The 12,444-nt window shown below is 38.1% G+C and overlaps 1 protein-coding gene across 1 annotated transcript in view; it reads right to left on the reverse strand.

Annotated features, from left to right (window-relative positions):
* The window catches only part of LOC307178192 (uncharacterized protein), a 212,164-nt gene that overhangs the window by 163,226 nt on the left and 36,494 nt on the right, over positions 1-12,444 (reverse strand). Inside the window, 6 exon segments of the mRNA XM_079906040.1 lie at positions 1,105-1,270; positions 3,296-3,320; positions 3,323-3,401; positions 10,192-10,287; positions 10,420-10,537; positions 11,053-11,274. Coding sequence (XP_079762166.1) covers positions 1,105-1,270; positions 3,296-3,320; positions 3,323-3,401; positions 10,192-10,287; positions 10,420-10,537; positions 11,053-11,274 — 706 coding nt within the window.

Raw genomic sequence — 12,444 nt, forward strand, 5'->3', positions numbered from 1 at the left:
AAGAGTGGCATGCTAGGGCTTCCCTGGTGGCGCAGTGGTTAAGAATCCACCTGCCAATGCAGGGGACACGGGTTTGAGCCCTGGTCCAGGAAGATCCCACGTGCCGCAGAGCAACTAAGCCCATGCACCACAACTGAAGCCTGCGCGCCTAGAGCCTGTGCTCTGCAACAAGAGAAGCCACCACAATGAGAAGCCCTCGCACCTCAATGAAGAGTGGCCCCCGCTCGCGGCAACTAGAGAAAGCCTGCGCATAGCAATGGAAGACCCAATGCAGCCAAAAATAAATAAATGAAACAAATCTATTTAAAAAAAAAAGAATAAAATTTTAAAAATAATAATTAAAAAAAAAAAGAGTTGCCTGCCGAACCACGAGACTACTGGCTGGTATATGTTCCTTGTAGGGCCTATTAAAATTACTATGATAGATTACACACATGAACTTCAATTTGCAGTGAGTACAGATGCCGGGGAAAAAGCTTTAATAATTTATCTGCTTCTCTGGGCCTTTGACTCGAAGGTCTCTCAGTTTTGGTAGAAGACAGACAGAAGATGGGAAGGAGTCTAACCATCCACAAAGAATCTTTTCAAACTGCACATGCCAGCCTTCACCCCAGACAGAAACCCCAGCTGCAACTGAGCCACAACCATTACTAACAGCAATGGGTAATCATCTTTAGGTGACAGAAAATTAAAAAGTAATAACTACTGCTCTAAGTCAGTAGTTGTCAAAGTGTGGTTCTGGACCAGCAGCAGCAATAGCATCACCACCCTCAACCTTGTAAGAAATGAACATGCTTAGGCCCATCTCAGACCTACTGACTCAGAAACTCTAGGGGTGGGGCCCAGCAACCTGTCCTTTAACACAGGTTAAACACCAGTGCTTAGGTGCTTCTAGCCTCATTAAAGTTTGAGAACCACTGTCTAAATTAGGCAGGCTTGTTCTAACAGAAGTTAGCACAACTGAAAAAGGTCACCCCTTTTGGGGAGAAAAATGAACATACTATATGTGTATATAAATTCGCACACATGAAACTGCCTAACCTTTACCTTTCCTGAAGTCGTCCCCAAAACATCTAATACATTAAGATATAGATGGGAACTTACCTGGGTGCTATCATCATGAAAACCTTCCAGGAAGCTCTCTAGTAACTCATCTGCATTGTCAATTCTTTCAGCATATTCTCCCACAATCCAAATCATAGCTGCTCGAGCGTCTGGCTCATCCAGTGAGTCTAAGTTCTCACACAAAGTGGCAATGATACTTTCATATCTGATATAACAAAATGGACTATGGTTACTGAAGGCAAAACTGAGAAGTGTATTTAACAATGAAGCCTACAAAGCAAAAAACCATGGACGAGGTACCCTAAACCACCACCAAACTACAAAGACTTTTAGCCAAGAGAATGTACAGGCTTTAAAGCCAGAAAATTATAAACGTCTTCAATTTTCCTTCAATTTTCCTTCTAGTTATTCCTTAATAACTAGACCATAAATCTTTATAAAAGCTTATCAGATATTCTTTTCACAAGGAAAAACTAACCTATGGTTTAAGATAATACCACTACCTTACATTTCTCACAGTCTTTCTCATAACTAGATCAGAGAATTTTCCTATTACTTCATTTTACCTTCATCATAGAGGAACAGAAATTCCACTTTACTATTAGGAAAATGGAGTCAGACAGCAATAGCATACAGAAACAGTAATTTTGTCTCTTATCCACCTATCTCTGCTTTCTATAGAGATCTTTATGTTCTTTCCTCCCAAGGCACCCACACTAATGACCTGTTTTTCTAAAGAAATAAGCAATTCAAGTATTTATTTTCACAGGTCTATAGCTCTCATTCTTTACCATGTTAAATCCATCTCCTTGGCTAATGTGGTTTTTTTTTTTGCGGTATGCGGGCCGCTCCCGTTGCGGAGCACAGGCTCCAGACGCGCAGGCTCAGCGGCCATGGCTCACGGGCCCAGCCGCTCCGCGGCATGTGGGATCTTCCCGGACCAGGGCACAAACCCGTGTCCCCTGCATCAGCAGGCGGACTCTCAACCACTGCGCCACCAGGGAAGCCCGGCTAATGTAGTTTTAAACATCAGAATGAAATTGTATAATAAATGAGATATGGACAACTGAATAATACACTTAATTGTTTGCCCTATTTCCACTGATTAAACCAGGTTCTCGATAATGCTTTCTTAAAATTAAACTATCATAATCCCTCAGTAATACTAATCAGAAATGGACACATTTCTTTACCAAGCATATTAAGATATACACCTCCCCACTTAATCAAGAAGTTTAGAAACCCAACCCTCCTCTTTCCTGGGAGAGTGGTAAAAGTATATGATCCTTTTTCCAAAAATACCATTTCTAGAATTTAAAAATATATATATATATATAGAGAGAGAGAGAGACAGTACACATAATGCTTAATAAACCACTACCTTATTAAAATATTTCTTCTAATTCTGAGTCCACCACTAAGCTAACTAACTGTAAGTCACTTCATTTCACATTATCTTTAACGATAATCAGAAGCCTTAGCACAGTTCATCTCTATGATTATAAGGTAAAATGAGATTTAGGATGCTTATAAGATCTGCTCTTATTTCACTCTTTTCAGGTTCCTTAATTGTTTGCCTTCAAAAGCAAATCTGAAAAAGTATTTTTGTTTCATAACTAAGAGGCCTCAATGTGAAAATTTTTGTGGAGTGAAAATGTAGATTTTGTATATCTTAATGGAAGCAGCTACAATACTTCAGAAAAGGCCTGAAACTCTGACAGTTCATTGTGGCGTGTTCTATAATTTTCTACAAGTACTAGGTAACATACTAAGTGAATAGTGAAGCTGTCACCTCCCTGGCTTTTACAATAAGGTGACCATATAATTTATTATTCAAACTGAGACGTTTCTGAGAGTGAAAAGGGGCACAATTATTAATTATGCCTGGTAAGAGGCATAAAATGGATTATGCCCAGACAACGTGGAATATATGGGTATCCTTATTTAATAGTAACTTCATCACCAAAGAATCTGGCTAACTTTAATATATGTCAATTGACAATGCATATTCAGACAGAGCTTCAATTCTTCTAAAAGTGATAAAGCAGAGTGAAAAATCAGATTTTAATCCTTGTGCTAACCAACTTATATGTTTCTGATTTTTAATAAAGTATTCAATTATGACCAGTTACTTTACAAAAACTAATTCTTACCTAGCCAACCTCAAAGTGCCTTACTTAAACATTTCCTAAATGATCTGAGGAAGAGGGGCAGAAGTATCTGGACGTACTTGTTGGGGTATTTGCGGAAGATATAACAATCGCCTCTTGGACCACATAATTTACTTTGGTTTGGATGAGATCAAGCAATGTGCTTACACAGCGCTCTGCAGATTGCTGCAAAGAGGAACATAATGAGAAGTCAGATGATCTATCCAATAACACAACCTCAACATAAAAAATATTTTTTGGGGCTTCCCTGGTGGCGCAGTGGTTGAGAGTCCGCCTGCCAATGCAGGCGACATGGGTTCGTGCCCCGGTCCGGGAAGATCCCACATGCCGCGGAGTAGCTGGGCCCGTGAGCCATGGCCGCTGAGCCTGCGCGTCTGGAGCCTGTGCTCCGCAACGGGAGAGGCCACAACAGTGAGAGGCCTGCGTACCGCAAAAAAAATAAAATAAAATAAAAAATATTTTTTTGGAACACTCAGGTGTTATCAACTAAACTAGACTAAAAGATGAGGCACTTAATTTGACCACACTATACTAGAGGCTGGGTTATCTGATGGAGATATACAGAAGTTCTAGATATACTCCAAATTTTACTCATTACAAGAAACAATTCAAGTGAAAAAAATCATCTTGGATAGCCAGGATGACAGAAATGAGAAGAAAGCATAAGTCAAGGTAGAAGGAAAGAATAAGAATGAAAGAATAAGCCAAGCGAAGAGGTCTTTATCTGCAGTTCATGAATGAGCACAGACAGAAGGCATCTTTAAACCTTTTGAAATGTAACTGCCAAATTTCATTTGTGCACACAAGCATATTTTCCTGGGAGAAGGTTTACAGTTTTCTTTATATTTTCAAAGTTCTCTGTGACTCAAAAAACTGTAAGAAAAATTTGCCATCTTCTGGGCTATATAACTGCAAGTCTATGGCCTTAGATAAACTGCAACTTTCCACAGCCTATGGCTCATCTATAAAATAGAATTTAATCTATTAGTCTTTCATTAATGAAGGGAATATGGAAAAATACAAGTGACAAAACTAATGTATTGAAACAATAAGTCACAGTTTTTAAAAGAAGGTTCCAGAAGAGAGATCCTAAAAACCAAGAACTGACTTATCATACATTACAATGTATTATGATGGGTCATTCCATTATATGCCTCCCGATAAGATGCAATAGGAAATTCACAGCAGCATCTAAGAGGTATTCTTGCCAAAAACACTGAATATGAATATTACCAAGCCTCTAGATTTAATTTTCTAAAGGGGATGAAGGAATGAGATAAACAACATCACTAAAATACTATCAGCCAAATCTAGACTCTGGAAAATTCTACAAGCCTAATGATCTAGTCCTTTCAACAAATGGCACCCAAATAAATAAATAAAGACTTAAGAGACGTATTAACCAAATGCAATGTATAGCTAGCTCTCATTTAGATTTTGATTTGAACAAGGCAACTGTAAGAAGACATTTAGACACAATTAGGGAAAACTGAACATGGACTAGGTATTTAATGAGATTAAGAGTTACTGTTTGTTGAGTACGGTAACGATATCATGACAATTTTTTTTTTAGAGGACCTTATCTATTAGATATACACATTGGACTACTCTAATAAGATCATATCTGAGATCTGCATTAAAATATAACAGTAACCCACTCCCTTGAAGGGGGAGGGAGAGGGAGAAGATCAAATGGGAACAGCAATGTGTTGATATTTGTTCAAGATGGATGGTGGGTATATGAGAGCTCATTAATCAATTTTACCTTAGTGTATACCTAAAAATTTCTGTAATAAAATCTTTTAAAGGTACTATAATTTAAACCATTCCAAGCAATATAACGAAAACAAAATTGCATCTTGAGGTTATTTATATGAGGTCATATATGATTCTGTTCTCTTTTATTATTGTAGTTTTCCCATTTTTGAATTCTATTTTATTCATTTTCAACTAGTTATTTCCTGTGCTGTTATTACAACAGCAAAACAGTTGGGAAATTTTAAATATAAAAGTTATGATAAATTATAAAGCATGTAAGGGTTAAATTATCAAATTACACAGTACAAATAAAGTACTCAGCATAAGGCTTGATAGAAAGCTAACATTTACTGAATCCTTAGTTTCATTATTATAATAAAGATAAACAAAAGGTCATCTCCCATGATGCATCAATATTCAAAAACAATTAAGTCTATGATAGTAATTTTCAAGCAAATTGTCATCTCACCTATATTGCTTTTGATTAAATTTTAAAAACACCATTAAAGCAGTATGGCAGAGGAACAAAAGTAAATATCCAATCATTGTATATACAAAGTAAGTCCAGAAACAGAGAAAGGCATACAAACATATAAAATTTAGTATATGATAAAGGCAACATTTCATAACAGTAAGGAAAGGATGAATTGTTCTTGTGTTTGATCCCCACACTCTTATCTTTAACCAAACCATTGCCATTAAAGTAGAAAATAAAAGTGAATTTTATATAATTTTGAAGTGAAGCACAATTTTCTAGGTGGTCCACTAAAGGTATCATTGGGAGAGGGACTTCCCTGGTGGCTCAGTGGTTAAGAATCCGCCTGCCAATGCAGGGGACACGGGTTCGAGCTCTGGTCCAGGAAGATACCACATGCCACAGAGCAACTAAGCCCGTGACCACAACTACTGAGCCTGTGCTCTAGAGCCCACGAGCCAAAACTACTGAGCCTGCATGCCACAACTACTGAAGCCCGAGCACCTAGAGACTATGCTCTGCAACAAGAGAAGCCACCGCAAGAAGAAGCCCGTGCACCGCGACGAAGAGTAGCCCCCACTCTCTGCAACTAGAGAAAGCCCACACACAGCAACGAAGATCCAATGCAGCCCAAAATAAATAAATAAATAAATTTATTATTTTTAAAAAAAGATACCATTGAGAGAAAATGGATAGAACTCACTACATAAGGAAATGTGAACTCCTATGCATCAAGAAGTCAAATGAAATCAAAAGGAAAATAATTGGGAAAATAACTATTAATGAAATGAAGGGCTATTAAATGAATTAATACCTTTAATTAATTATAAAACAACTTTAAAAAATCAATGTGGAAAAGATAACACATTGAAACAAGATACACATGCCATGAAAAAGCAATTCCAAATGGCTAAGCATAATGAGAAAAATGTCACCTCAACTAGAGATCAAAGATTTAGCTAAAAGGACCCTCCTTATAACCATTATTTGGAAAAAGAGCAGAAACAACTTTAAGGTCCATACAGGAAGGGAAAGGCTAAATAATTATGAAGCAATCACCCAGTATATCTACAAACCACTAAAAATGATGTAAAATATTATCAGTAACATGAGAAAATGTCCATGTATAATAAGCAAAAAAAGCAGACTACAAAAACATAAATAAATAGCATTTGTAGAATGATCTCATTTTTGTAAAAAGCACACCTGTTTATGGAGGACTATGTAAACAAAGACTTAAAATCATGTCCACATCATCTCTGGAAGGGTAGAACAGGGGTAGGAGAAAGCAGAGTGTTCTACTTTTAACTTGTCTTTTTTTTATGATTTTATGTAGTAAATACATATGCTTTTTGTTTGCGTAAGACGTAAGTCAGTACCTTATCTTGAGCTACAAAAATGAGAAATGGTAAACACCAAAGAACAGAAGAGTGGGAAGTGAGGAATACCTTAACTTAGTGACTTAATCTCTCTCAAACAAAACCAAACATATAAATAAATCTCGCAAACAAAATCATTTTATTTGTAAGAAAAGGAGGGCAGGGGTTTATTTCCTCCTTAAAGAAACAGGTATACACTGTAATATATACAGCTTTAAATCTGTCAATCATACCTCAATAAAGCTGGAGGTGGGGTGGAGAGTAAAATCTATTTAAAAAAACAACCAAACAAAAAAGAACAGGCAAAAGTTACTGAAAAAACAGTACCATGAAATTGCTTTTTCAGTGTTATTTATTGACTCATGGCTTATGCTTAATCTTTAACCTAACCAACTCAATATGATAAAATTATACATTTTTTTCACCTCAGGGTACTTAAAGCAACAAGGAAACACCTGTACTTACAGTCATGCTAAAAAACAACTCCAACTCTTAACACCCAAATTTTACAATAGGCCCTGTTATCTTAGCTAAGCACTAAACTAAAATTCTTTTTTTCTCATCTGTCATATCTTTGAAACCAACTACACATTAAAAAAGGGTCAGGTGCCCTGAGAGAACAGCAGCAGCTCAGTCTGGAAGCTACAGAGAAAGGCTATTACAATTCCCTCGCTGGTTCTTGCCCTTGTCCCATGGATAGGTTAGGTAAAAACAGGCAATCACTGCCTCTCCTGCCCCAATAACTGTGTCTGGACTAGGCAACTCTTTCCAACTAATAACTTTCATGATTTAACCAGTTCTAAGAAAAGTTCTTAGGCAAATCCAGGTAACTGGAAATAAGAGAACACTATCTAAAAGGCAGGATTCTTGAAGGCTGATCTTAAGCTTCCAAAGGAAGTTCATTCCTCACACACTCATATTCCCACCAGGGCACCCTGAATCAAAGGAAGAAGTGAGAGCCACTAGAAGTTCATCTCTTCCAGAAGATGATGGATAACTTTTCCATTTAGTCACAATAGACGGTACTAACAGCTGCTAGGAATCTAGATGCTTTGAGAACACTTTCTAGTAATTCCAGGGATAGAAAAATCTCTCTAACTTTGGAATGAGACTCTTTGCAAGAGCACTGTCAGAGAGGTTAGTAAGACAATGACATTCTGGCAGTGAAAAGCACAAAATGACTCTTCTGCTACCAAAATAGCTCTGAAAATTGTCTGCATTAATACCATTAGCAGGTGGCTATTCCACAATGAGAAAAGAAAAAGAAAAAAGTTAAGTAGTGGTGGTAAGTTAAGAAGTGTGGGCGTAAAAAAAAAAAAGATGTAACACATCAAGATCCAATAAACAGATTTTCCCATTTCTCAAATGGAGCAACAGAAGTATATATTAAGTATGTGAAGCAACTGAGCTGGCAGAACCAGAAGTAGAAACCAGGATTAATTGACTTCTTGCTGTAACAACTAGTCTACTAAACGATTTATCAGTGGTAACCATATGAAGCAGCATTCAGTAAATAAAAACAAGGAAGGCCAATTAGGAATTTGGCTTTCAGAGGCACTTCTCTGACACAGCATCTGTTTCCTTCTGTTCCTGTGAAGCACTGGTCATACCGTACAAATTATTTTAGTAACTATCCTTGTGAAATCATATGGCCCAATCTGACTCAAAGTAGAACCGTAGGGACTTCCCTGGTGGTGCAGTGGTTAAGAATCCGCCTGCCAATGCAGGGGACACAGGTCGGAGCCCTGGTCCAGGAAGATCCCACATACGGCGAAGCAAATAAGCCTGTGCACCACAACTACTGAGCCTGTGCTCTAGAGCCCACAAGCCACAACTACTGAGGCCCGTGCACCTAGAGGCCGTGCTCTGCCACAAGAGAAACCACCGAAATGAGAAGCTCCCATGCACCTCAACGAAGAGTAGCCCCCACTCACCGCGACTAGAGAAAGCCCACGCGCGGCAATGAAGACCCAATGCAGCCAATAAATAAATAATTAATTAAATAAAATATCAAAAGAAAAAAAAAGCAGAATTGCACATAGTTAAGTAGTAAGAACAAATATGGAGCTCTGAATCCACAGTATCGTTGTGCACAGAAGCCATCATTAATTGCAACAAACTTCTGAATGAGGAAAAACAACAGAGGCATGGTGACTGATGAAGCAGTGCATTGTAAGTTGTAGCCCTTAATACCTACTGGAAGGCTGCAACCAAGCTAGAACCAATCTGCCCTCTAAGACCACAGAGAAGCTCTTCAAGAGGACTTCCAAGTAAAGATCAACTCCCTTCCCTAAAGCAGAAACCTGCTAGTCAACAGTCCTGCCTATGTGCACAGAAGTCCTGACAACTTTTCTGTTATCTCATTTTTAACACAAATAGGCAGGAATTTACTGTAAGTATGGTATACACTTCAATTAAAAAATCATAGACATGCAACCATCACCATAAAATACTCCAGATAATTAAATTCAAACTGCAGAAACAAAACCAAAAACTGTAATTCACATCACAAGAGATTTAAGAAACTATTGCAACCACAAAAAAAGGAATGCTATGAAAAAGTACCCATAACAAGAAACAGCAATGAAGGGAGGCTGTATGGAAAGACGGCTGTGCAGAACACAAGAAAGCAACCACCCAGACTGGAGTAAGGACTGGAAGGACAGAGGACTGGAAGAGAGAAGGGTCTAGAACAAAAGAAAAGTTTTATTAATTTGATATTATGCTTGAAAAGCTGGAAGAAGATAGGAGTGCAATGAAGGCACAATGAAATTAAAAAAAAAAAAAGACAAAGGCCATTATAAACTACAGAAAAAACAAAAGCCTTTATAAGAAAGAAAACGCAATCATTTGACTGTGTAGGCTCTACATATTTACAGGCATAATACGCACAGCAAGCTTTGCAAGACTCTAGTTGATAGAACAAGAAACAAAGGTATATTATCTCATTTTACAAAGATAATATAGGAACAAAAACCTCATGATATAACTATACAGGGGATCTATACAGAACGGTAGAAGTAGAAGTGATGGAGTATATGAACCAAGTTGCTTCTCTCATAGCGGAAAGGTAATAGACAATGTCTACAATTGGTAAATCAATAAATAGTAGCATAAGGATATTAGCGATATGGAAGTAATCAAAATAACTAAAACTAGGAACAGAGTTAAACATGATTCCCTCGGGAAAGAGAGGGACCAGGGACAGCTGTTTTTCATTAAAAATTCTTTAATATTTTAACAATGTGCTTTATTATTTTGATAAACTTAAAAATGTAAGGAAAGAGGTGAAGAGAATACCCAGAGTCCCACAACGTGATCACAACTACCACGGGACACTTGCCTCCACCTTGATGGCACACCGTCCAATGGCCCGCATGGCTCTGCGCACAAAGTCGACATCCACCTCTGTGGCATATTCCTTCAGTTCTGCCAGAACCTGTTAAAAATCCATGAAGTGAATAATCATTAAGGATTCTCCAACAGCAATTTCATGGCCTAGGTTTTTCTGAAGGCCGTATCTTAAGATCTAAGTTTTTAGATCTTAACTTGAATCTACTTTAAGTCTGACCTGAGCAATGTTGGCTTGGGATGCCAAACGAAGCATGATGTCCAATTTCTCTAGTTTCACATAGATGGGATCATTGTACGTCACAAAGAAAACTTTGATCTGCTTCAAGATTTCAGGCCTGTGGTACACAGAAACACAAGATAAGGAAGATGAGGCATATATTGATATTCCTTCTGAGTCTGCAGTAATACCTAACCTGTGCTTCTCTGCTCTCCATTCACACACTCCACTCCAGGGAAAAAAACTCACAAACTTCCTCTACATCCCTCTAACCAGATCCATCTGGCAGACTATTTTTAAGGAGTAAAGTATATATTGCCAAGAAGAACCACTGGAAGAACAACAACCTGATCTAAATTACAGCCTGAACCATATTAAGCAGACACTAGCTATCATACAACTAAGAGTTCCTTCAGAAAAGAAACTAAATTGTAGAGCAACACCAGGCATTCATTGTAAGAACACTCTAAAATCAACTGTTAGCCTCCTGACCCTGGGCAAGTTGCTCTACCATACAGTATTTTCATTTCCATACATTAAACAGAGTTTTAACACAGTCCTCTTTAATAATGATGTTATTAAGTTTAATTCAAAATTACAAACACTTTAATCACCAATTCATTTTTTCCCAACCTTTTCTGGATGATCAGGTTGATGTTCCTCAGGGCGACGTACTGCACCTCTGGCTCCCCAGACAGCAAAGTGACAAGTGGAGGGGCCAACTTCTTCAGCAGCATATTGTAGTAGTCGGAGTCCTTGGGTAACAACTCTAGAAATTTCATTAGGACTTTTACTGCTGAAAGCACCACTGCTGAGTTGGCGTGAGATAGCCAAGGAGTTACCCGCTCACAGATACTGAGGACAGAAAGTGCAAATTAGTACCTTAAATTATAATTTCTTTGCTCAATCCAATCTATAAGGTAATGTTGTCAGAGGTTCCCATGGCCCAGGTATAAAGAAATTAGAAAATCAGTTAGAAAAGTCAAAACTCCATACATAGGTAAATTTGGGATCCAACACTGCGGACGCCTCAATCCTAGCAAACTACAAACAGAGCAGGGATATCAGAAGACTTTAGGAAACCAGCAATAAGGGATGTTCAAACTGGAAGGGAACTAGCCAATACCCCAAACACCTGAAGCTCACACCATTTACCTTCCTATTTTATAGTCCTCTCTATCTCGCCATATTATGTAAGGACTCCCTGCCTCACAGCCCATTTCTCCTCAGCCTATAGGAAGTCAAATTAAGCATTCTGAGAGTTCTTTCATAGTCAGAGATATCAACCAACTGTGGCTGAAGTTTCACTGTAAGATGCAGAAGGAGATGGGGTGACAGGGAAAACCACCCAACCTCTTGCATTCAGCATAATAAGGGAATCTCGGGAAGGGTGTTTGTTTGTTTGTTTAACAACACACCACCACTGCAATACTCTCTCAACCTCATCCCCTTCTCCTAGTCCCTGCCACCTACACTTAAATGTCTCATAAAATACAGAATATTTAGTTATCCATTGAGGGTTCTTCAGAAATTAACCTAATTTTGATAGCTCTTAGGCAATGTGAGTGGCTAGCTGACTCAGTTAAGGACACAAGGTAAGTAAGCTGTGTTTTTCTCCCTTCCTCCTGTATCTACTTGGCTGACTCCCTGACCTCCTTTAGGTATTTATACAAATGCTACCTTCTCAGGGAGACCTTTCCTGACCACCCAGCATTTGTTAGATCTCCTCCTTACTTTATCTTTCTTGTTAGCACTTATCATCATCTGACCTATTATATGTTGTATTACATATACATATTATATATACTTCTGCCCTATCCCTCAGAATAAGTGTTCCATAAGAGCTATGATTTTTGTCTGTCCACTGCTATATCCTCAGAGCCTAGAACAATGCCTGGCATACAGCACAGGCTCAATAAATATTTGCTGAGTGAATGAGTAAGTGTGAGATGTCAATGACCAAGAGAAAATAAAATTGTATGTAAAGTTCTTTCCAGAAGATATTTGTACTTTCAGTGATGGAAA

The sequence above is a fragment of the Stenella coeruleoalba genome (assembly GCF_951394435.1).
Source record: "Stenella coeruleoalba genome assembly, chromosome: 19".
Lineage (NCBI taxonomy): Eukaryota > Metazoa > Chordata > Mammalia > Artiodactyla > Delphinidae > Stenella > Stenella coeruleoalba.